This window comes from Pongo abelii, chromosome 7 (assembly GCF_028885655.2).
Source record: "Pongo abelii isolate AG06213 chromosome 7, NHGRI_mPonAbe1-v2.0_pri, whole genome shotgun sequence".
NCBI classification, from domain to species: Eukaryota; Metazoa; Chordata; class Mammalia; order Primates; family Hominidae; genus Pongo; species Pongo abelii.
Genome location: NC_071992.2, coordinates 110,819,690 through 110,846,032, shown reverse-complemented (window position 1 = coordinate 110,846,032; position 26,343 = coordinate 110,819,690). Strand labels below are relative to the sequence as shown.

Genomic DNA, 26,343 nt, shown 5'->3' with positions numbered 1-26,343 from the left:
CACATTCTATTGGTCAGAGCAATCACAGGGTCAGCCCAGATTCAAAGGGAAGAAAAATACACCCACTTCATGATGGAGATACTGTTGTGGTCATCTTTGGAAAAATGATTTACTTCATATTGAATTTTTCTATCATAACAAGATGTTGATTTCACATGTTGCTTTAACCATGATAAACCTTATCAAACCGGAAAAAGGTAGGCCTTTTTCTTTTTAAAAATTAGCCCCTTGTAATTGTCATCATACCTTGGTTCTGAATGTGGAGGTGGCCTCTTCAATGGATTCCTAGGGAGAAACAAGAGATCATGGGGCTCCTACTACAGCATGTGGGAGAAAATATTAGAACAAGCCTGATTTGCAAAAACCTAAAATCCAAAGCATGTTCAAGTCTGTGAGACTATCTAGATCACAGTTTCAGCTCTTTCTCCCAAGATAAGGTCCAATGACCATCATATTTTGGTAATTACTCCTTGGTGTCTGACAATTCCCTGCACTACAATTTACATCCTTTAAAACCAGCATTGTTGGAAATGGACTGAATACATTGTGAGGGTCAGAACGTGAGTGTCTTTCAGATACTGTAATGTGTGATAGGCATCCCTCGAGGGTTGCTATACAGTTCACCCCGGGTCAAAGAACTACATCCCAGTCCAAACAGTATCCACATAAGAGCTGATAGGCATCAACGTTACTCACCTGCCTTTGCCAGACAGTTAATCCACCTATATGTGGGGCAGAGCCTTGGTTTGGAAAACACTTTCAAGCCCACTGTCTCACTCTCTTGTCACTATAAATAACCTGGTGAGTTGGCAGGCCCGGCGTGAATGCCCACACTTTGCAGGTATGCAAACAGAACAGACGGGCTAAGTTCCCTGGGTCACATGAGAGCTGGGCTGCAGCGCCTGGGGAGGCGGCCATTCCCGCCCGGTGAGCTTGTTGTCCGCTGGAGCAGAGGCCCCCGAGCCTGCTGACCTCTCTGCCTTCAGGCCTGGTCTCGCAGTCCCTTGTGCCTCGCCTATAGGCAGGCGGAATCCAGAGCGTGCAGCAAGCCCGGCCGGCTCTCGGTGGCGGTTTCTACAGCAGGTGGGGCCCGGCTCCGTGATTGAGTGGCCTCTACCCCTCTATCTGGGGCCCAGCAGCGGCCCCCTCCCAGCACCCTGGCTACACGTCTAACCCTAGGCTGGCCAGGTGGGGCTCTCGGAGGCGTTAGCCCCAGCCCTCCCAGGATTCTTAATGATCCTCTCACAGGAAAAAACGTTCTGCGCCCTTTGTGCCCCAAACCCTCGACCCCTCACTCGGCGAGAGGGGTCGCTGAGGGAGAGCTCCACCTCTGCCCTTCCCGTCGCCCGCCGGTTCTTCCTCGCCCGCCTCCTACGCGCCCCGCTCCCACCGGCTCCTGGGAAGCCGGCCCCGGCCCCAGCGCTTCCCTCCCCGGCCTAGCCCCTCTCTCCCACCCTTCCGCTCGCCCAGGCCTTCACGCTCAGCTCCCGGTTTTTGTTGCCCGGGCTTGTTTCGGAGCTGAGCGCGCCGCCGGCCGGGCGCCAGGTCACGTGCGTTGGTGACAACCTCTCGCAGGGCGGCCCCGGGGCCCCCGCACCGCCGATTGGTGGGGCCCTGCCTGGCGCGGCCCGGGGCGGGGCAGCGGGGCCCGACGGCGGGCGGAGCGGCCGATCAGCTGTTGCGAGCGCTGCACAACAACAAAAGGACTTGGACTGGCCGGCCTGGGCGCAGCGACCCGAGGGCTGGAGCCGGCCCCGCGCCTGCCGTCCGGGAACCTGAACGAAGTGCAGCGCAGCCCGGCCCCACCGCAGCTACCTCAGCAATCCCGCGCCGCCCGCGTCCTTCCCCGCCGAGCCGGCGGCCGCCCCCTTCCCCGCGCAGCCCCGCACGGCCCGGGCCCACGTAAGTGCCGGGGGGCGGGCGGGCGTCCAGGGCCGCCTCGCTGCCGGTTGGGGCGGCAGCGCTGCCCGCTCCTGAGCCCGGCGGGGCTGGCCGCGCGCCCTGCCTTCGGGGCGCCGGTTGCGCGTTCTCCGAGCCCCCTCGCTGCCTCCCCTCGCCGCCGCCGGGCCCGGCCGCCCACCCAGTGGGTCGGTCCTCGGCGGCCCCCGGGGCCCAGGGCGCGGACGGAGGCTGACAGAGGCGGCGGCGGCGCGGACAAGGGCCCGGCCTGGCCCCGGCGCTGGGCGGCGGTTGGGTGTTTGGTCTCTGCCTCCTCCCCCGAGCGTGGCCTGTTTTCTTGGCCGCGGCGGGACCTCCTCCTCTCACTCCTCCTCCTCCGCCTGCTCTCGGCCGTTGGATGGGACCGCCTGCTCGGGACTCGGCGTCGGGGCTCCTGCGGCCACCCCCGGGACGCATCTCCGAAGACAGCGGCGCTTGGGCTTGTGGCCCGGCGCTCTGTCCCGGCCCTGCGATCCCGCCCCCTGCGCCTGCCCTCCGAGTTCCGGAGGCCCTGCGGCTACGGGGAACCTGCTCCGTGACCCGGCCACCGGCCCCCGCCTGTCCGCGGCCTGTCCCTTGACCTGGCTTGCACTCACTCTTCGCTACCTGACTTTGCACCTGTGGAAAGAGCGCTCTCCTTGGCCCTCAACATTGAGATCCTTTGGATCGCTCACGCTTACTGAGCGCTGAGTATGTGCCATATACTATGCTGGGGGCTTTGCTTTATCGCCCCAGTTGATTCTCATAATAACCCTATATGAAATAGGCCCGGCTATCTTACACATAGGAAACCTGAGGCACAGAGAGATTAAGTTGCTCAAGGCCACAGAGCCAATTAATAAAAGGAAATGGTGTTTGTATTTCAAAGTGGCAGCCGAATTTTACCTGGAGAGTCTGTTTTGCTTGTATTTCCTGATTATATCTGCTCAGTAGGTTAATTCCAATACAGAGTGGATTAAGGAAGAGCCTCTTTACAACTATGATTCCCAAGGACTTGGGCATCTGTTGCTAAAAGAGCCTTTTCTCAATGCACAATAGTTTTGGGAAAAGGGGGAACAATGTGACCCTTGGGGTCACTGAACAAAAGTCATAATGAGTTCCCCCAAGATACTGAAATCACCAGCCTGGTAATTGAAATACATTTTCATTTGCAGATGTGAAAAGCACTGGGAAGCTTTTAAGTCGCAATCAATGTAATTCTGAACTGGCAGCATAATTTTAAAAGGCCCCTGCCTGGAACCAGGACCTTACTAATTTCTGTGACCAAGGTCTTGTTTTCTCATCCTATCTTTTGTTCTTTTCTGCCATTGCTTCCTCTGATGTCTGCTTTCAAAATTCAAGATTATCAGGCTGTGAATTACCACTTAACTCTTGTCTTTGTCCACTGTCTTTCAGCCTTAGGGGCAGACGGGTGGATCCCTGGGGGAATAACCTCCCTTGCACACTAGTTGAACAGTCTTCATATAAGTGGAACAAGCAAAGACAAGTTTTTTGGCTTGGTATTTTCTGCAGTTCAAAATCCATTTTAAATTACTTGAATCTAGTCTTCATATAAGTGGAACAAGCAGAGATAACTTTCTTGGCTTGGTTTTTCTCCAGTTCAAAACCCATTTTAAATTACTAGAATCTGCACGTTTTTAAAGTAGTGGAAGAGGGTGGGATAAAAAGCATAATTCTGAAGCTGCTTTTCAATGATGGTACGTTTAGCCACCTGATTTCCTGAAACTGTGAAGGAGCCACAACTGTACACAGATTTAGAAGTTAGATCATCAAACTTGCGGGCTTTTTTTTTTTTTTTTTTTTTTTAATGTTTTTTGGAGCCGCCTACTGGCAGCCAAAACTAACGGAAAATGGCTGTTTTCTGAAGTTCATAGACCCACAGTTGAGACTGGGAGCCTAAAAGAGCATGTATAGGGAAAACAAGGAATTGGAATCAGATGGATTTTTTGCCCTAATGCTGACTCCACCCCACCCAACTCTGTCACTTTTGAACAAGTTAGTTAATTCCTCAGCCTCGGTTTCCTCATCAGTAAAATGGGACAAATAAGTACTTCAAGGCCCCGTTACATACAATAAGCATTCTGTAAATTGTAGCTCTGATTATTAAGTAGACATTTTATGGATAAAGAAACTCAAATGCAGCGATGCTAAATGACTTGTTGACAGTCTCACAACTGGCTTTGAATAAACTTGTAGTTAATATTTACCGAGGTCTGCTATTCTAAGTAGTATATACACTTAATCCTTACACTGGCACTGTGAAGTAGGTATTACAACTATCATTCCCATGTTAAGGATGAGAAAACAGAGACACCAAGATGTTAGTAAATATCCTGAATTCACGTAGGTTGCAAGTAGCAGAGCCAAGATTTCAAACGGAGCAGGCAAACTCTAGGGCCTTTTTTTTTTTTTTTTTTTTTTTTTGGAGACAGGGTCTTACTCTGTTGACCAGGCTGGAGTGTAGTGGGATCACAACTCACTGCAGCTTCAAACTCATGGGCTCAAGCGATCCTCCTACCTCAGCCTCCCTGGTAGCTGGGACTACATGCACATACCACCACACCCAGCTAATTTATTTTTTGTAGAGATGGGGTCTTGCTTTGTTGCCCAGGCTGGTCTTGACTCCTGGCTTAAAGTGATCCTCCTGCCTTGGCATCCCAAAGCACTGGGATTATAGACATGAGCCACTGCGCCTAGCCTCAGAGCCAGTCTTTAAGTACCACAATATACTGCCTCTTGGTGGGCTGTCTTAAAAGTGACAAAATAAATTATGCTAACAAGATCTTCCAAATTAGCAGTTCCTTTTCTAAGTGGTCAAACTAGAATGCTCTTCCCCATGAGTATTAGACTCAGTCAGCCACCTTTCTCTGCCTACAAAGCATCTCTACTCATGTAATAATATGAAAACCGTTGATGATAAAATGTTAAGTAACAGTGAGATACAAAACAGTGCATTCACAAGACTATAACTATGATAAAAAGAAGCTTTATGTGTAGAAGAAAAAAACAGAAGAAAAGGCACCAATATGTTAAGTGATGGGAACAAGGCAATGGAATAATACTTATTTTCCTTATTTTCTAGACTTTTTATAATGTGGTTTTGTTCAGTTTATAATTAAAAAGACATAATTTATTTTTTAAAGGGAGGGATGGAGGTCTTTTGAGCCAAGCAGAACAAGGACAAAGCTGCCTTCTTGAAATGCTAGGGCCCAGACACTTTGTTTCTTTTCTGTATTGAGGGGCTCTTTTCTCTGTCGGGGAAACTGCTGGACTGAGGCTGGTTAAAGCTGAAAGCTTGCAGGTACCTCAAAGAACAACAGCGCTACTTCACCTAACCTTTGCTTCACCTCTTTGCTGAATTCCAGAACTGTATTTGTAAGTTTGTCCTCTTAGGACACATGCTTTCTCTGGAATTTTTATTTTCGTTCTATGATTGCCCTAGCATTGTGAATATTAGTGATGATCTGGGGAGGAAAGGAGTCTAAAGCTCTACTTTTCCATTTACCTCCACATAGAACCAGCCCAATTGAGAGCCTCCATCCCTGGGCAGGAGCCAAGGTCAACAGTAGCAGTGACTGGGCAGGGACAGTCTCTGGGTCATCAGTAGGAGGGCAGGCCTTTAAGACTTTTTCTATAACAGCCCTGTTCAACAGAAATAGATAATGTGAGCCAAATGTATGTTTGAATTTTCTAGTAGCCATATTTAAAAAGGAAAAAGAAACTGGTGAATTTTATTAATGTATTTAATATACTAAAATTATTTTTTCAACATGTAATCAATATAAAAACTGTTTTGCATTTTGGGGGGTACTAAGTCTTTGAAATACACTCTAGTGTGTATTTTACACATACAGCACATCTCAATTCAGATACAAAGTTTTTATTGGAAGTACTTGATCTATATTTAGACTTCATAAAATTTATAGGTGAAAAAGTAAATTAACATACCCTAACTGTTCCAAACATACTTGAAAGTTTTCAAAAAACTAAATTATCAGCTTTTAAGTTTAACTGGATTAAACTTAGTAAATGGATTAAATAGTAAAATGAAAAATGCAGTTTCTTGATGATACTAGTCACATTTCAAGTGTTCATGTGCACAGTGTGCCTGGTGGCTACCTCAGTGGACAGTTTTAGCAATGGGGGGAGGGTCTCTCCAATAGCTCCTTGCCTTTTGTGACACCTGCAGAAAGCAGGGCCAAAGGAACTTGGCTTTGCTAGTTAAACCAGCCTCACTTTTTTGTGCTAGAAGTTTGTGGGGAAAGAGAGTGACGAGGTGATTCAGCGCAGTCTCCCCATTTTCCCAACAGTGAGACTGCAGCTCAGAAGGGCCAATTTAGCTCCAGCCATCTGTAGTAGAGCCACAGCCAGAACTGCTGCTGTGGATGGCCAGGCCCCTTTAACCCTCCCCAGGAACTCCATTCTGTGTTCTTCCCACGGGTGTCAGCAGATGTGCCATGTAAACACCAGCAGTGGCTTGAGTGAGATGAAGGATGAGCTCCTCCCTCACTTGGCTGGGCTTCTGAGCACTCTATTGCCCAAGGTTGGTTGTCCTTGCAGAGATATGGGACATCTGGAGGCAGCCTCTGACTTTGGGAAACCAAAAGAGCACTGACTTGTACTGCTCCCTAGAAAGCTCCTCCAGAGAAGCCTTTCCTGTATCTGACTTGCTACTTGCATATATTCCAGGCAGAAGCTGCCTTCCTGGGTTTGGACCTGTGGCCAGAGGGGGCAATTTGCATGTGGGAACCCAGCAGCTGTCACAACTGCAGTGGCCCCAGCAATGTTTTTTGGCCTTATAGCTGCCAGTTATCTGACCTGGGCCCCAGTGCCTTACTCTCATGCAGCATCACAGGTTGGGGACAAGGCATTCGTTCAGGACAAGCAGAGGTTGCCCTGTGTGGTTCTGCCCTCCCAGTGGCTTTAGCTGATTCAGGGCTAGAGTCCAGCACCATGCTCTGCAGAATTGGGCTTATTCTCTCAACTGGTTCAGCAGACACAGAATTGTACGTGGGGCCAATATCTGCCTCCACAATTTAAAATAAATGGAGGAAGGATTTTGAAAATATGTTTTTCCCTCCAAGCATGTATCCTCAAAAATCTTTATTTACATCAGACCTTATGATAACTTATTTTGGAATATAACTATCACACCACAGCAGGTCAAACAAACAAACTACACTTTTCTTCTAATTTTTCTTACATAGAGCATAAAGCTGACTTTGAAATCTGCTACAGCTCCAGCCTTCATGATTTGGCCGTGCTGCTTTCCAGAAGGTTTCAGAAAGACTGGTTATGCAAGTGACACTTCCTGTTTACCTATTTTTAATAATTAATGGCTGAAGAAGATGAATTGTGACCACAAAGTGTTCTAATGTTATTTATTTGAAATGTTTTACTTGTGTAGTAGTGTGCCAAACAACTGTAGCAGTCCAGTTTACACACAAGGAACTGAACCAGGAATCTCATTAGCTACAGATCCCAACTACTTTTACAGCTAAAGATTATTTTGAAAGTGAACTGTCAGGAGCCTGAAGTTGTAGATTCAAGGCTGATGCTTGTGATAAAAAGAGGTGGTGATTAGTGAGGTGCATTTCTTCAGCCCTGGGTGATCTCATCCATATATATAACTTTTTTTTGAGACAAAGTCTCGCTGTGTCACTCACACTGGAGTACAGTGGCACAATCATAGCTTACTGCATCCTTGAACCTGGACTCAAGGGATCCTCCCACCTCAGCCTCCCAAGTAGCTAGGACTACAGGTGCACACCACTGCACCTCGCTAATTTTTTAAAATGTTTTTGTAGAAACAGGTTCTTATTTTGTTGCCCAGGCTGGTCTCCAACTCCTAGGCTCAAGCATTCCTCTGGCCTCGGCCTCCCAAAATGCTAGGATTGCAGACATGAGCCTCCACACCTAGCCTCATCCATTCCTATGCTTTTTATCACCGTCTTTGTGTCATCAGCTCCCAAATCTGTGCCCCTAGCTGAGACCACACTCCTGAGCTCCAAAGCTCTATATCCCGCTGCCTGCTGGACATCTCCAACTGCATTATTTTGCATATTCCCCCAATTTACCATGTTCGAAATGCCTAACCTGTACTTTCTGCAGGATTCATTCCTATTTCCCTAAATGGTTCCACCATTCCCTTAGTTGGCCAAGCCAGAAACCTGAGTGTTTGACTTTTCCCTTCCCCTTTTCCGGGCTTACAAGGCCCTGCAGGACCTGGTTCCTGCTCAGCTCTCCTAGCCTGCTATGGTGACCCTCCCTCTGGACCTTGAGCGGTACTGAAGGTGCCACATTCTCACTCATGCACAGGCTTCCATAGTGTTCCTTTGCCCCCTTCCTCCATTACTGACCTCAGCCACTCAAGAGTAAAGTCATTTATTGCAGGAGTGTACCCAGGTAGCCTGGAGAACACCAAATACTTCTTCCATGGCATTCATCACACTGGATTGTTAAACTTGTGGGAGGGCCCTGTTCACAGCCATCTCCCCTGTGCCCAGCACTGCACCTGATGCATAACAGGTGCTCAGTAAATACATGTAGAATAATAGTTGACCTGGACTGAGGACTTTATTCGCAGTATTTTGCTAAGTCCATTGCCTTTAGCAACAGTAGGATCAGGGAGACTGTCTAGTAGGCAGTTTTGGCAAAGTCTCAGAGACAACAGTTTGGCTTAAACTAGGACGAGAATGGTAGAGGGAAGCAGGCAGATTCGAGCTGCCTCTGCTCCTGGGGTTGACGGGACTTGCTGATGGTTGGGATGAGGGGTGAGTAGGAGGGAGCAAAAGGTGTGCAGGTGCGGTAGCTCACACCTGTAATCCCAGCACTTTGGGAGGCCAAGGCGGGCGGATCACGAGGTCAGGAGATCGAGAGCATCCTGGCTAACACGGTGAAACCCTGTCTCTACTAAAAAATACAAAAAAAGAAATTAGCCGGGTATGGTGGCGGGCGCCTGTAGTCCCAGCTACTCAGGAGGCTGAGGCAGGAGAATGGCATGAACCCAGGAGGCAGAGCTTGCAGTGAGCCAAGATCGCCTCACTGCACTCCAGCCTGGGCAACAGACCAAGACTCCATCTCAAAAAAAAGCGTGAAGGGTGACTGCTAGGGTGTTGGCCTGAGTAACTGCCAGCTGCTGCTGCTTCCTGAGAAAGGGATGAAGGGCAGTGTATATGAATAAGTTTGTGGGGGAAAGAAACCTATCTTTGGTATGTGTTTGGTTTGATATGCCCATCAGGTAGCCAGGTAGAAATGGATAAATATTCCAAGATCAAGCAAGCCTGGAGTTCTTCAGAACTCCCTAGGGTAGAAGCTGTTGCCAGTTGAAGTCACATAACTTCCTAACACACAGCAAGTGAGCAGCCGGCCAGGGTTTGAATGCAGGTGGCTGACCCAGCACCCACCTGCTGAGCTGCTACACAGAAAGGGTGTTTCCAGTTCTAGGTTCGGCCAAGCTCAGTTTCCTACAGTGTAAATTTCTTCATGCCAGCTGTAGGAATTGTTTAGAAGGTCAAAGTATGCTTGCTGGGCTTATAGATTTTAAGTGTAATCAGGTGTGCTTACAGTTATAGACAAGAAGTACAGAGTAGAAGAGAAAATGAGCCAGAGGAGGGTGAGGGCCTGGTATAATGGTGGTCACCAGGCACTGTTGCTGGGACTTCTGGGCAGTTGAATAACATATAGCAAGACTGTTAATATCTAGAATTTGCTCATCTGCTTGCAGAAAAGTTTGAAGGATATTATTCAAATTCATCCCTTATTATAAAAGCATAGATATGAAAAAGAACCAACTCTTTCCCTTTTATTTCACATTTTAAGATATTTATAGGTTGAATTTGAGTAAGAGTATTTACAAAACATTATGTTGCATTTCTTGTGTTTGACTCCTGCAGAAAGAGAATAGCTGTAGAATGTAGGCCAAGGCGTATGCTTTCTTCTAAGGGTATGTGTGTATGTGTATGTACTTACGTATATATGTGTATGCTGATTTGAAATAACTTTCTTTCTCTGTTTTATTTTAGGGATGATGACTCTTCTTGCTTTTCACCTAAGTTGAATAAGCACCCTGTGCACTTTAATCTCCTGTCAGTACCATTGGGCCAACTAAAGACAAGGTTTTGAAATCTCAGCTATAAAAGACATCCAGCCAAACTCTCAGTCTTGCCTTAACAATGTTCCAGAGGCTGAATAAAATGTTTGTGGGTGAAGTCAGTTCTTCCTCCAACCAAGAACCAGAATTCAGTGAGAAAGAAGATGATGAATGGATTCTTGTTGACTTCATAGGTAAGGTACACTTGGTTACTTGGTGGTTCATCTTCACAGTAAAAATGGAAACTTGCATCACAGTTTTTGCATAAGGAAACCAATAACTGAGGGGTTTTCAGCTTTAAAAGTAAGCAGGAGTTTGTCTTTAAAAAATTGCAGGAAACCACCTGTGCTAGATAATGTCAGTGAAATTGACTGACATCAGACTTTTTAGTTTTGCAACTCTTACAGATTGATTAGATCAAGGGCACTTCAGTAGAAGACCCTTGTATTAGACAAGTAGTAACCCATATGTCTCATTACATAGTTATTCAGCAGAATAGAAACAGTCTTAAAATCACTCCTGCAAAGCCAACATAATCCATCCCATATAGTGACACACACACACACACAATTTCTGTGCTCAGAAATAATTTTATAGTCATATAGATGAATATAAATGGGTTTCTGAACTAAATAAAAGAAGATATGTGAGCATCAGCTAATAGTATCATCTCTTCTTTTTCTGTGCTGTGAATTTGATGGGTGACTTTATAATGACTGCCCAATGTGATAATCATCCTCCTGTGGGACTCTTCAACAACACATGCGGACTGCAATGTGGACTATGATCTAGATACTTGCACTGGTTTCTCAGCAGAAGAAGAAGAAGAAGAGGAGGACATCAGTGAAGAGTCACCTACTGAGCACCCTTCAGTCTTTTCCTGTTTACCGGCATCTCTTGAGTGCTTGGCTGATACAAGTGATTCCTGCTTCCTCCAGTTTGAGTCATGTCCAATGGAGGAGAGCTGGTTTATCACCCCACCCCCATGTTTTACTGCAGGTGGATTAACCACTATCAAGGTGGAAACAAGTCCTATGGAAAACCTTCTCATTGAACATCCCAGCATGTCTGTCTATGCTGTGCATAACTCCTGCCCTGGTCTCAGTGAGGCCACCCGTGGGACTGATGAATTACATAGCCCAAGTAGTCCCAGGTATGTTACAAGTATTTTACTCTCTGTAGGCAGTCCACTGAGCATGCATTTTGTCTCTACTATAATTCAAAGCTAAGTTATTAGAAGATGCAAAACTAATTTTGTTAGAGATTTATGAAAGCATGTGCATAGTACACAAGGTGGTCCATAAGATAACTTGTTGACCAGTCACGGTGTCTCACACCTGTAATCCCAGCACTTTGGGAGGCCAAGGCAGGCAGATCACTTGAGCTCAGGAGTTCAAGACCACCCTGGGCAATGTGGCGAAACCCTGTCTATTTTTTGTTATACAAAAAAATAACAAAAAATTAGCCAGGTGTGGTGGTGCACACCTGTAGTCCCAGCTACTCAGGAGGCTGAGGTGGGAGGATGGCTTGAACCAGGAGGCAGAGGTTGCATTGAGCCAAGATTGTGCCACTGCACATCAGCCTGGGTGACAGAGCGAGACTCTTGTCTCAAAAACAAAAACTTCTTCATTTTAGATTTTTAAAGAAAGTTAGATGTAGCATGGCCCCAGTTATATAATAGCATTCTCATTTACAAAATTCTGCTACTGATTAGAAATAAGACTGGCATTTCTGCTAAGTATCTTAGAACATAACTCTGACTTTATAGACTGGATTATTTAGGGTATCAAATTCAACTATTTGATATTTAAGAATATCATGTCTTAAAATTTATTTTCTTCCAAGTATTTCTAGCTACATCGTATCAAATGATGTAACCTTGAAAACCTTGTCTGAGAATTTAACAAACTCAGTTTCTTCCTGCAATACTCACACTGTACAGTCACCCAGTGCTTCTGACACCAGACGTGTGGGTTTTTTCCACACACCAAGCAAACAGTCCTCCAGCAGTGGACACCCTCTAGTGTCCTCTGATTCAATTCAACTCTGACACTGTCTACCTGGAGATGGCATCAGATCCCATAGGTTAAAGGCTTAGTCCCAAAAGACTGCCTCCCATTTCTGATGCCAATCTCAAGCCCCAGGTTTTACTTATGCTTCTGACCAACCAGCTGTAAACTGGTGTTCCCACGACCCCTTCCTTGGGTTTGATTAATTTGCTAGAGCATCTTATAGAACTTGGGGGAACATGTTTACCAGTTTATTATAAAGGATACAGATGAAGGGATGCATAAGGCAAGGCCCATGCTCTCTGTACACCCCTCCCTCCGGGAACCTCCACATGTTCAGCTCTCCAGAGGCTCCCTGAACCCAGTACTTTTGGGGTCTTATGGAGGCATCAGTACATAGGCATAATTGATTAAATCATTGGCCATTGGTGATTGGCTTAACCTTCAGACCCTCTCCCCTCTCTGGAGTTTGAGGGGTGGGGCTAAAAGTCCCAACTCTAATTTGGTCTTTCTAGTGACCAAATCCCATCCTGAAGCTGCCTAGTTGCTGCCAAGTACCAGTCAACTAATTAGCATACACTTTCCACGCTGGAGGTTCCAAGGATTTTAGGAGTGGTATGCCAGGAGACTGACAAGACCGAATATATATTTTACAGTATCACAGTCCAGCCTCAGTCTTCAAACTTGGATTCCTTACAACAAAAGGATATGGAACTCAAAAAATACTGGCACAACACCAGAATCCCATTCAGACAGTAATTCATTCCATCCATCATCGTACTGTATGAGCATGTCTCCCAGGGCGAGGCCACTCAGGTTTGCAGGTTTATTGATCTTGTTGGTTTCCAAAAGCAGAAATGGTTTTGACAAACATGTAACTTCACCCTTTCAGGCATCTGGTATACCTGAGCTTTGAGACAATGTCATCTTTTTCTCTGAGCCTGTTTCAAGGTATTAATATAATGAATTGATCCCAATTCATAACCTATTTATTCATTCTTTTATCTTCTTTCTCTTCATTTATACCCAAACTTTTCCATCTCTGGAAGGGACGTTAGCTTTAGCCACTGTGCTGGTCTAGACTGCAGGTAGCAATACTAGTTTAGCAAGTACCTCTCCCTCAGTCCACTCCCATTCAGATAGGGTAAGGTGACATAGGTACAAAATTAGTGGGCTGTTTTTACCACCAGACAATATAGCTGCGTTCGTTGTTGACTCCAATTTTGCAAGATGGGGTATAGGTAACCCCCATAAGGCCCTTAGGAATTTTGACATAAGGTTTAAAAACATAGTTACAGCTTCTTGCTCAGGAACCATCCCTGCTTCCAGTACTTGTAGTTACAGCCCTGGTCCTAGGACCATTGCATCCAGTAGAGGAAAAAAAAATGAGGTGATGGGGGAAAGAAATAAAAAGTTAAAGTCATTATACTAGCATACTCAACCCTTGGCTAGAATTGCATGTCATGCCAGCATCCTCCTCCCCATCCCTTCTTCCTCAGATCACTAGAAAAACAGGAAAATCTTGTGGGGACAGCCAGCCCTTCATGCTTTTATCCCATTTTGTTTTTGGGTTTTTTTTTGTTTGTTTGTTTTTTTGAAATGGAGTCTCACTCTGTCGCCCAGGCTGGAGTGCAGTGGCAGGATCTTGGCTCAGTGCAACCTTTGCCTCCCGGGTTCAAGTGATTCTCCTTTCTCAGCCTCCCAAGTAGCTGGGATTACAGGCGCCCGCCACCATACCTGGGTAATATTTGTACTTTTAGTAGAAAGGGGTTTTCACCACATTGGCCAGGCTAGTCTCGAACTCCTGACCTTTGGTGATCCACCGCCTCTGCCTCCCAAAGTGTTTTTGGGCATTATAGGCTGTATAGTGTGTCCTTTGGTCTGAAGAAATGACAGTTAACTATCCACATCCAGGCAGTATCTTCTGTTCTAGGTTTTTTTGGCACACTGAGCATTTGCATCTTCCATTGGGTAAGTAAAGCCCACTCCAGAGACTGTCTCTTCTTCTCAAGACCCATTTGTAGCTCCCCAGGGCTACCAGCACCAGTCTCACTTGCAGCTATGCTCAGGGCCTTCCCACCAGGGAATCTGCCCCTTATCAGTGGTCTGTCTCTTTTGCTGACTGGCAGAACGGTTCTCATTGGTATTTGTGCCTGAGAGGGTAGAAGAGGAATGTCTAGATGCAGCCCGTCTCTGCACTGCCTGCACCACTCATTTAATGAACCCAGGATGGCACCTCCAGGGAGCACATGGGGATATATCTGCTTCCAGTCCCAGTCACCTTCCAGGCCTGGAAGGGAGTTCTTCTGATGGCCATTGGCATGTCCTAAGGTACCCCTCAAATTTCCATGGGATTGTGCTCCCTATGGAAGCCATCCCTTTAAAAGTCCAGGTTTTCACTGTGATTCTGCCTGACCATGTCCATTGGTCACTGCCCATGATTCAGTAAAAACCCAAACGTAGGGGATTCCATCATCGCTAGGAAAACAGCGTGCAGTTCAGCCCACAGAGCCAATTTGTTTTTACCTTCTTTGATCAAAGTAGCATCCTTCCAAACAAGATGCTGTCTGTTCACCGTGAAACTGCCATCCACAACCAAGCAGCTCTTTGTCAGTCAGTTGAGAGCTATTGGCAGTGTGGAATCCAGCTCCTCACACAGTTCCAGAGTCAGTCCAAGGTGGAGAGAGGCTCCCTGCTTGTGGGTGTGTCCTCCTTACATTCCCTACATAACATGATCCTGTATAAACCATTTCCATTTATTATGGAACTCTTCTGGGCACTGCCCTCCCAATTAGTGTTTTTCTGACATCACCAGAGACAGCATGGGTATTTCAGGTTTCAAGGTCATTTTATGTCCTTCAATCATAGGGGTAGCTTCAATTAATGTCCTATGGCAAGGGAGTAAATGCCTCTCATGTGGAAATTCTCTAGTCCAAAGTGCCAGTAGTTGTTACTGGGAGATGCTCACAGTCTTTTGCCGTAAGTGCCAGTTTCCCTTCCACATAAGACTATCAGACAGATAATTTGTCCCTACCACCACTCCAGCTTCTACTATACACCATTGGGCCTGGGCAGTGCTGTTGGTCCCCATTTAGCATGTCTAGTTAATATTGTCATGAAGGGCAGATTTACATGCCTTTTGTTTTACAGTACTAGGTAGGGGAAGTGTGTCTCCAGCCAGACATATCCATTCTCATAAAACATTTAGGTAAAGGGGATATAACTTCTTTACGTAAAGCTCACTTAAACATCCTAACTTTCATAATTCTATCAACCTTTGCGTTTTTATGTTCTCCAATCTAATTGTAGCCTGAATCAGGGCTTTACCAATAGATCTTGATACCACAGCACATGGAGCTCCCATACCAAGGAGTCCCAGGAATTTATCCTCACCACCCCGACCATTTTACCCACTTGTGTAGGAGAGGCCTTTGGTTCCCAGCAGAGACTGAGAAATAGATCCTTGCCCAGTTGTCAGTCATTATCTTGATTAATCAATCTATTGCCCCAAGCAATTGTTGGTCACTTTTCTTGTAATCTCTGCCTTCTGGCTTTTTAAGTTTCCCTGAATTTACAGACATTATGTGACCTTTGTCCAGAGAATATATCCAGGAAATATCTGAGATTGCTCCCACCCACTAAAGTAAACCCCATTACCCTGTTAATTAGCTGGAAGTCACACTGTTCTATCATGTACCTTAGTGGAATGTTTCCTGTTAAAGTATTTTGGGAATGTTGGCATTCCCTCTCTTAGGCTGAGGGTCCAGGTGGATTTGGATCCTTGGAGCAGTTCAGAATATCCCTATTGTTAGTGTTGTCATGTCCAGGCTCTGACTCTACTAAGAAAAGTATTGTATCTATTATATCTATCTATCTATCTGTCTATCTATCTATCTATATCTATCAATCATCTATCATCTATCTATCTATCTATCTATCTACCTACCTACCTACCGTTTCCTGTTTTCCAGATATAAACAAACCCTAGGCAGCACATTAATTTGTTAACTTTACCAGAGTTTGCCATACTCTCAAGTCTCAATACTGTAGATGATTTTTTATGAGGCTAAACATATTTCATTTCATTTTGCTTGTACCAAAATGAAAACAACTTTCTTATATGTTACATGATGCCAGGCTATATCCTAGGTAAGGTCATGGGTGGGGAATGTTTCTTTAACTGGCACTTTATTCAGTGCTACAAGTTTATTAAGAGGTGTTTCAGGCATTCCAACAAAAATTTAAAATATAACTTTTTGGAATTGCTGTTAATTGCTTTAGAGTTGCTTCAGATTCATTTCTTGAAAATTCTTCCGTTCTGATTCTGATTTTACCTCTGAGGAATGCCACTCAAGAATTTATAATTAGGCCAGGCGCAGTGGCTTACACCTGCAATCCAAGCACTTTGGGAGGCTGGGGTGGGCCGATCACAAGGTCAGGAGTTCGAACCAGCCTGGACAACATGGCAAAACCCCATCTTAAAAATACAAAAATTAGCCAGGCGTGCTGGTGGGCACCTGTACTCCCAGCTACTAGGGAGGCTGAGGCAGGAGAATTGCTTGAACCTGGGAGGCAGAGGTTGCAGTGAGCTGAGATCATGCCATTGCACTCCAGCCTGGGTGACAAAGCACGGCTCTGTCTCAAAAAAAAAAAAATAGAATTTATAATTAATAGTCACTTTAAACTTACTGGCATTTGTGTTTACTTTTCAGTGGTGTGTGTGTGAGTGTGTGTGTGTGTAGTCAGCAGCTTTGCAAAAGAATTTACTACAGAAACAGTACAAATGCAGTGTAAAAAATTAGAAAATACAAATATGCAAAAATTGGAAATGATATTTTCATGACCCAGAGATGAATACTTTTAACATCCTAAGAGTATATCCTTCCAGATTGTGTTTTTTTTTCTGTGCCTGTACGTACACATAAACTTTTAACCTAAATGGCAACATGCCATATATGCTTTTTTTTTTTTTTTGAGACAGAGTTTCACTCTTGTTGCCCAGGCTGGAGTACAATGGTGCAATCTCAGCTCACTGCAACCTCCGCCTCCCGGGTTCAAGCAATTCTCCTGCCTCAGCCTCCCAAGTAGCTGGGATTACAGGCATGTGCCACCGCCACCACGCCCAGCTAATTTTTGTATTTTTAGTAGAGACGGGGTTTCACCACGTTGGCCAGGCTGGTCTTGAACTCCTGACCTCGTGATCCACCCCCCCCTCCCAAAGTGCTGGGATTACAGGCATGAGCCACCATGCCCAGCCGTATAGTTTTTTTTTTTTGAGACAGCGTCTTACTCTGTCACCCAGGCTGGAGTGCAGTGGCGCGATCTCGGCTCACTGCAACCTCTGCCTCCCAGATGCAAGCAATTCTCATGCCTCACCCTCCCGATTAGCTGGGACTACAGGCGTGCACTACCACACCTGGCTAATTGTTTTTAGTAGAAACAGGGTTTCACCATGTTGACTAGGCTGCTCTCAAACTCCTGACCTCAGGTAAGCCACCTGCCTTGGCCTTCCAAAGTGCTAGGATTACAGGTATGAGCCACTGTGCCCGGCCCAGATATACTATTTTATAAACTACTTATTTAGGCAATGATCTCCACCATTTTGTTTCAGTAGATTTCTTCTTCTTTCTTCCATCTTCTTCCTTCCTTCTTTTTCAAGGTTGTTACGGTTTTCTAGTTTTGGTACAGTGAGAATGTTGTTTTTATATCTTGTTTGTTTTTGCATTCATATATGATAGTTATATAGGGATAGTAAAACAAATACATACTTTTCCATATATAAAGGATCAAAAGAAGGCACTGAATTTTATTTATGTATTTTAACACGGAGTCTCACTGTTGCCCAGGCTGGATTGCAGCGGCGTGATCTCGGCTCACTGCAACCTCCGCACTGGGTTCAAGTGATTCTCCTGCCTCATCCTGCCGAGTAACTGGGATTACAGGCACATGCCACCATCTCCAGCTAATTTTTTGTATTTTAAGTAAAGATGGGGTTTCACCATATTGGCCAGGCTGGTCTCAAACTCCTGACCTCAAGTGATCCGCCCACCTTGACCTCCCAAAGTTCTGGGATTACAAGCATGAGCCATTGTGCCCGGCCAGAATGCACTGAATTTTATGTGAATCCTTTTTGTACACAGGAAACTCCTGTAAATTATTAGTTTTAAAATAGTAACTATAATTTTTTTAACATCCTTATTTTGGGATTTGAAATTCTTTTTTTTTTTTATTTTTGAGATGGAGTCTCGCCCAGGCTGGAGTGCAGTGGCGCTATCTCGGCTCACTGCAAGCTCCGCCTCCTGGGTTCACGCCATTCTCCTGCCTCGGCCTCCGGAGTAGCTGCCACTACAGGCGCCCACCACCGCGCCCGGCTAATTTTTTGTATTTTTAGTAGAGACGGGGTTTCACTGTGTTAGCCAGGATGGTCTCGATCTCCTGACCTCGCGATCCGCCCGCCTCAGCCTCCCAAAGTGCTGGGATTACAGGCGTGAGCCATCGTGCCCGGCCGGGATTTGAAATTCTTATAAGGAAGTCTTGCTAAATCAAGATGGAAATCAGGTGTTACCAAAATTAGGCTAGCTTTGTAGTAAATATCTATTTTCTTAGCAGGAAATAAATCTTCTGTCTTTCAGAAGTCAAATTGCTTCCATTGTGTCTATCATTGGGGATATTACCATAAAGCACAGAAAATTGAGATGCTTTGTAATTACAGTGGGTTTCAGGGTATACATTTCATTGCATTTTAGCCTTTATAAATATTGTTTTTGAAGGTTTTACATGTTATCTTAAGTACATGTACGTGCCTTTAATGGCACATAGTAAACCAGTTTTAATAAAAGTTGACCACGTCCTAATAGTAAAGTTACAATAGCATTTTAAATCTTACTAGTGATTTAATAGTTCACCATTTAACATTTGTAGGGCCAGGAAAAGCTGCTTATAAGACTCACGGGCACAGAGTAAGTATATTCACTTTGAGACTGTGTGATATATGTATGCATAGGGAGGCGAAGGACCCAAATGCTGACCTTTTAAAAATGACTTTCTTTCTTTTTCTGAGATGGAGTCTCACTCTGTCAATCAGGCTGGAGTGCAATGGTGTGATATTGGCTCACAGCAGCCTCCACCCCCCAAATTCAAGTGATTCTCTTGTCTCAGCCTCCCAAGTAGCTGGGATTACAGGCTTTGCATCACCACACCTGGCTAATTTTTGTATTTTTAGTAGAGATGGGGTTTCACCATGTTGGCCAGGCTGGTCTTGAACTCTATTAAAGTGATCCACCTGCCTCGGCCTCCCAAAGTGTTGGGATTACAAGAGTGAGCCACAGCGCCCGGCCTAAAAATAACTTTCTTTATATTAACTTTTTTCTATTAGTTTCTTAATGTGGCCTCTTAAAATTCTACTTTAAAAAAATTTTACATATATATATATGTGTGTGTGTAATATGTGTGTTTCCTCAAGTGATTTTAGGCAGAATGTGTCACTGCCCTTCCTGTGTAAAATAACCCTTAAAAATCGTATAGCTCTTCATGTTACGTGTTGACATAGTTTACAGCAATCCTACTTGATTAGCTTTTTTATATGGAAAACATAATCATACTGTGTGTAGCCAATTTTAAGATTGTGTTATTCAAGAGTCTTATAATATTGCCATGTAAATACCATCTCAAAATGTGCCCTGTTGTGAGATAAAAACTTAAGAGATTTATTCTATTAAGCTATTAATAGATTTATTTATTAAGCTATTAAGCTTATAAAAAATTTCTTATCTAGAAAAATGGTAAATGAGTAGAATTTCCATATGCAAATTTCTATTAAATAAAGATTTAAAGCATGTTTCCTGGAACATTTTACTTATAGACAGGAAATGTCTTGTGAAAGTATTGTGAGCACACTGCTTTCTGATCAGTAAAATTTGGGAATTAAAATATTTTCCTTTTAAGATTATGGTGAGGATTAAAATATATATTTGCAAAAGAATTGGCAAATGCAGATATTCAATAAATGTTAGCTGCCCTCCCAGACAAACTTATATAAATGTGTGTGCTCCGTAAATGAAATTCAAAGTTTAAAGTGTATTTTTAGAAAACAGTCTACTTAGTGAGCCATCTGGGGCTTACATGGCATCTTTCTAGTAACAGTTGGCTCTCCTTTCCACCACTATCAGTCAGTGGGGTCACAGCATAATAAACTTGTCTGTCAGCCATGAAACACAAGCTCTCATTCAGCCATAAACAAATTAGCGCGGCAAATTGAATTGCTAAGTAACTTTTCCAGTTTCGTTAATAACATACTCTGTTATTTAATACATCCCCACTTTTTTCTGTTTCAGAGTGGAAGCTCAAAATGAAATGGGGCAGCATATTCATTGTTATGTTGCAGCTCTTGCTGCTCATACAACTTTTCTGGAACAACCCAAGAGCTTTCGCCCTTCCCAGTGGATAAAAGAACATAGTGAAAGACAGTCTCTTAACAGAAATAGCCTTCGTCGCCAAAATCTTACCAGGGATTGCCACCCTCGGCAAGTCAAGCACAATGGCTGGGTTGTTCATCAGCCCTGCCCGCGTCAGTACAATTACTAATAGTTTCAAGTTTTGTTGGTTGGTTTCTCTTGGTTTGTGCTTATGTGTATGGATGTGTGTATATGTACAATGAAAATGTTGTCTCTTTACAACCAATTGATAACCAATCACTTAGTTTTATCAGTGTATTTAGACACTATCTTGAAAATCAGATTTATATGCTGTGTATCACATAATGCCTTGCCTTTAACATTTACTTTTTTGTACACTTTTTCAGATTATTTCTGGAAACATATCAGTATAATTACAGTGTTTGGGGGTGTCTTTAAATATATTAGGGTATACATTAGTCAGCATTTTAAAGACATTTCTTCCCAAGTACGAGAATAGGCATCTTTCATTTTCATTTTATTTTGTATTAATCTTTTGAGCAAGCAAAAATTTATTCTCAGGGTCAGCTGTACACTTTATTGACCAGTACTTGATAATCTCTCTGTATATGATGAATACATTTTTACACACTAACATTAGCATTAACAGGTGATAGTTGCCATGGATATAATGGAATTATGGCTGGACTTTCTTTTGAAAGAAAACTTAATGTATTCTGTGTGTATGGTTTTTCTCGATTAGTCATGCAGTTCATTTGGAATTCAGGTACATTAAGCTTTAGTGAAGAGTGCATTCAGTAATTCCAATGTGACTGCATGATGTGGTACAGACATTACAGGTGTTGTAGACAGAGGCACTTGTCTCATGCAGAGGGATTAAATTAGACCTGTGAAATTATATTTGGAAAAATTCATGTCTGTAACTAACCCATTAGTGCAGTATTTAATTTGTTACGATTCCTTCCTGCCAATTCTGCCCACTCCTCACCTTGCATCAGCTGTAAATTTGGAAGTACTTGTCCAGGCACTCGAGCGACTTCCTATTTCTCTCTGCCCACGGGAAAAGAGATAGGCTTTATATTTCCACATAGAGTGAAAAATCCTCTGTCATGGAGCCTGTTCTGCCAAGTGGCAAGCAAGAGTGTGGGGGGACTGTCTGATGATGATGTCTTTCATGGCATCTGAGTGAAGAGTGACAGGTTGGCTCAACTTTTTTCTTTTTTTTTTTTTTTTGCCTTGTATTGTAAGTATTCTTCCCTGCAGTACAAGTGACTTTTCATTTTTTGTTTTAACTTCAGGCAAAATCTTTAACCACTCTGGCCTCTGTTTCCCCCACCAACGGGGAGCAGTGACATTTACCTCCCTCACAGAGTCACTGTGAGGATTCTATACTGATTTGAAGTGGAGCTGTTCAGAACTGAACCTTGTAGGAAATTCCGAGGGCCTTTCTACTGAATCTGGTGATGGGGTGGGGCCGTGGCACTTTCTCTGCCACAGCTGTTCTTCACAGTGTTGGTGCTAATGAGGCCAGGGTGCAGGGTTCGATTCACACGTAGGCCAGTTAACTGAGAGAAAATCTATTTCCTTACCTCTAGCCAGTCACTTCCTTTTTCCGCAGTTGTGATGGGTTTTGCTGAGCCATCCACTCTGACTGATTTCCTCTGAAGTAAACATATTTACAATCCAAAGCAATTCTACTGACAGAAGCGTTGCCTTCATAATCAAACAGCTTGTTTTTCCATCTCCTCTGCAACCCTAATTAAATGAGTACAGGTCTACAAAATGTTTTCAAGGAGAAAAGCAGCATATCCTTACGTGAAGTATTATATTTTTCAATAACCCTATAGTGGCTTGATGCAGGGAACCCTGGAAGACTTTCAGCGAAGAGCTGTGCTCTTTCCTGACTAGACTAGAGCATTTGGAGTGGAAGAGGTCAAATGTGTAGTGAGATGGAGGTTTTACATTGTTCTTCTACGGCTGTGATGAAGTGCCAGAATGTCTCTTTAGAACAAGAGTCTAGATTCCCCCTTTCTCCTTATTGCCCCTTCCGTTTTGACTTCCCCTTTATTTATTTGTTGTCTAATTAGGGGCCAAGTCTGTAAAGTTTTGTCAAAGTGAGTTAGAAGTTGTTTTCTCTTACTATTTGTGTTTACCAGAGTTGGGAGATAAGATAGTTTCCATGAAGGTATGTTTTATATGATGTTTGTTATAGGGCCATGCATTGGTAACTTGAAAATCGACCAGCTTAATGTCTTCAGGATGTAAACCTCTGAATACACGGCGTCTCTTTTTCATACATTGCATGTAAGTTGTTAGTACCTCACAAGCTACAGAAGTTCAGCCATGAGATTTTGTTTGGCAACATGAACAGATTTGTGTATAACTGCAATGGCCTTTTTTCCAGATTTCCTTATTGACTTTTTGTTTGCCTTATCTGGGGCTAGTTTTTTATGCTTTGTACCTAGAAAACAAAAAATTACATTCATTGGGCTTTTTTTCAAGGTTGGGATTACCACACCACCTGGAATATCATACTGTGGTTTCTGCCTAAAATTGGCACATGTAAGTATTGAAGAAAATGGTTATATAATTCAGTTGAAACTCTTGGTTATTAGATGTTAGGCATCTCCTGTATGTAAGACACAAGGCCAACCACAACACAGAACAATGTTGACCTGTTAAGTATTCTCTGAAACATGGCCAAAATGCATTTTATGAGCTTTTTTTTTTTTTTGCTATTGTAAATATTAGTGGTTTACAATGTGCTTTAGACATTATTATTTCTTTAAAATGCAAGCAGTGAGAAATAAGACCCCTCTGAATTAGTAGCTCTAAACTGTTAACATAGAATGTTACTTGGAAAAAGTCTGGAATATGTGGTGTACACAAGCAGTGCTTCGTGAATGAGTTTCTTAGCTTTTATAGTGCACCATGTTTCTCAAAGTTTGTTTTTGTTGACAAAACATTTTATAATATATATCTTATGTTTATCTTTTTTTCCGCAACTAACTGTGTACTGCACTGTAAGTTGAAAATTAGCCATCCATTATTTATCTTCTGTGGCAATGCATTTATATGGTTGATTGGGTGGGGAATTTTTTGCAGAAAGATGCAAAGTGATTGGGTTTTCGACTTCCTATCGCAGGGACCTTTTAAGAAATATTAATTTCCTGTACATTTTTCCAATCCCCATGCAAACTGTTCCTGTTTACATACCTTCTCTGTTCTATCAGTACTTTGAGTGAGAAGACAGTTTATTTAAAACTTGAGCAGGCTGTTCAGCATTGTTTTTACTTCTGAAATCTGTATAGTACACTGGTTTGTAATCAGTATGTCTTCACTGAAATCCTTGCTACTTCTCTTCCTCCTCAATGAAATACATTATATATTATCTTTATGTACTCTTAAGAAAAACGAGCAAGGAAGAGTATCTTCATCATTCTCATTTTCTCTGAGTTGGAAACAAAAACATGAAGGACTCCAACTAGAAGATAGATATTTACATTTAAATAGATTAGTGGGAAAAGTTTAAGAGTTTCTACCTTTTAGTTTTCATTTTTTCAGTCAATTGAGAGACTGCTCCTTGTACTGGGAGACACTAGTAGTATATGTTTGTAATGCTACTTTAAAATTATCTTTTTATTTTATAAGGTCCATAAATACTGGTTAAACTCTGTTAAAAGTGGGGCTTCTATCTTGGATGGTTTCACTGCCATCAGCCATGCTAATATATTAGAAATGGCATCCCTATCTACTTATTTTAATGCTTAAAATTATACATAAAATGCTTTATTTAGAAAACCTACATGATACAGTGGTGTCAGCCTTGCCATGTATCAATTTCACTTGAAATTTGAGACCAATTAAATTTCAATTGTTTAGGGTGGAGAAAGAGGTACTGGAAAACATGCAGATGAGGATATTTTTTATGTGCAACAGTATCCTTTGCATGGGAGGAGAGTTACTCTTGAAAGGCAGGCAGCTTAAGTGGACAATGTTTTGTATATCATTGAGAATTTTACGACACTTTTAAAAATTGTGTAATTGTTAAATGTCCAGTTTTGCTCTGTTTTGCCTGAAGTTTTAGTATTTGTTTTCTAGGTGGACCTCTGAAAACCAAACCAGTACCTGGGGAGGTTAGATGTGTGTTTCTGGGGAGGTTAGATGTGTGTTTCAGGCTTGGAGTGTATGAGTGGTTTTGCTTGTGTTTTGGTTGTGTTTTCCGCCAGAGATTTTGAACTTTAATAATTGCGTGTGTGTTTTTTTTTTTTTAAGTGGCTTTGTTTTTTTTTCTCAAGTACAATTGTGAACATATTTTCTTTATAGGGGCAGGGCATGAGTTAGGGAGACTGAAGAGTATTGTAGACTGTACATGTGCCTTCTTAATGTGTTTCTCGACACATTTTTTTTCATTAACTTGAAAATTCAAAAGGGACATTTGGTTAGGTTACTGTACATCAATCTATGCATAAATGGCAGCTTGTTTTCTTGAGCCACTGTCTCAATTTTTTGTTTTTATAGAAATTTTTTATACTGATTGGTTCATAGATGGTCAGTTTTGTACACAGACTGAACAATACAGCACTTTGCCAAAAATGAGTGTAGCATTGTTTAAACATTGTGTGTTAACACCTGTTCTTTGTAATTGGGTTGTGGTGCATTTTGCACTACCAGGAGTTACAGTTTTCAATCTGTCAGTAAATAAAATGTCCTTTAACTTCACACTTGTCAGATTCTTTTATCTTTATACTCATTAATATTAAAAGGAGGTACAACTTACTGTTTAGTTTTGTTTGTCCAAAAGATGTATTTAATACGCATTTTAAATATGTTTTTAAAAGCTTGTATATATTAAGGCTGGGCGCGGTGGCTCATGCCTGTAATCCCAGCAATTTGGAAGGCCAAGGCAGGCACATTGCTTGAGGCCAGAAGTTCGAGACCAGCCTGGCCAACAGGGCAAAACCCTGTCTCTACTAAAAATACGAAAATTAGCTGAGCATGGTGGTGTGCACTTGTAGTCTCAGCTACTTGGGAGGCTGAGGCAGGAGAATCCCTTGAACCTGGGAGGCGGAGGTTGCAGTGAGCTGAGATTGCGCAGCCTGGGCAACAGAGCAAGACTCTGTCTCAAAAAAAAAAAAAAAAAAAAAAGGATTTTTTTTTTTTTAACCTAAAATGAGGAATCACTTAAGTGAACAGGAATTGGAGGGTGATCCCCAACCAGTACCTTTCCCTCCAATCAGTGTTTAAAAATATAGAATGTAATACACTGGCTTTAGCCTTTTTAAAGCCAGGTGGATGAATTCCCAATGGATCTTCTCCCAAATGAATGGAGATGGAATCTTACAGAAGTGTTTTAGGACAATATGGCCTTCCCTGATGCCATTGATGCCCCTATTGTGGAGCTCTAGTTTCAATAGGCCAGTAAACATTCAGAATAATGGAACAGGAAGCCCAAAGACTAACTCTCATGTGAATGAATGTTTGGGGCAGATCAGCATTCTACAACTGTAGCTTATTTAAAGTCAGATTTTTATTATCTGAGTCTGCTGAGATGAAAAGATTGGGTGCCAGGGGTAAGGAGTAACCCAAAGATGAAAATAAGGTCATGAACGTTGACTTGAGAAGCAGCAAGTTGAAATGAAAGCCCCACTTTGGGCCGGGCATGATGGCTCGTGCCTGTAATGCCAGCACTTTGAGAAGTTGAGGCAAGTGGGTCACCTGAGGTCAGGAATTCAAGATCAACCTGGCCAACATGGCAAAACCCTGTCTCTACTAAAAATACAAAAATGAGCCAGGCATGGTGGCGCACGCCTGTAATCCCAGCTCCTCGGGAGGCTGAGGCGGGAGAATTGCTTGAACCCAGGATGTGGAGGTTGCAGTGAGCCAAGAT

The 26,343-nt window shown here is 43.3% G+C and overlaps 1 protein-coding gene across 2 annotated transcripts; it reads left to right on the top strand.

The window, feature by feature from the left end:
• Nucleotides 1–1,669: 1,669 nt before the first annotated feature.
• TP53INP1 (tumor protein p53 inducible nuclear protein 1) lies at nt 1,670–25,175 on the top strand. Of its 2 annotated transcripts, none has more exons than XM_002819295.4 (4): nt 1,670–1,902; nt 9,963–10,224; nt 10,823–11,183; nt 20,373–25,175. In XM_002819295.4, exons 2-4 carry the CDS (start codon nt 10,113–10,115, stop codon nt 20,620–20,622), a joined length of 723 nt encoding a protein of 240 aa, XP_002819341.1. In that variant the 5' UTR covers nt 1,670–1,902; nt 9,963–10,112; the 3' UTR covers nt 20,623–25,175. The 2 variants fall into 2 exon arrangements, with proteins under 2 accessions (XP_002819341.1, XP_009242239.1); XM_009243964.3 differs by lacking the exon at nt 1,670–1,902 and adding an exon at nt 18,961–18,998 and having other exon boundaries at nt 20,373–20,532.
• The last annotated feature ends 1,168 nt before the right edge of the window (nt 25,176–26,343 follow it).

Bases quoted from the DNA above. Each gene is read 5' to 3' on its own strand.
- TP53INP1 (XM_002819295.4), top strand. From the start codon at position 10,113: ATGTTCCAGAGGCTGAATAAAATGTTTGTGGGTGAAGTCAGTTCTTCC. The intron at 10,225-10,822 runs GTAAGGTACACT...ACTATGATCTAG, and splicing joins GATTCTTGTTGACTTCATAG to ATACTTGCACTGGTTTCTCA. The intron at 11,184-20,372 runs GTATGTTACAAG...TTTCTGTTTCAG, and splicing joins CATAGCCCAAGTAGTCCCAG to AGTGGAAGCTCAAAATGAAA.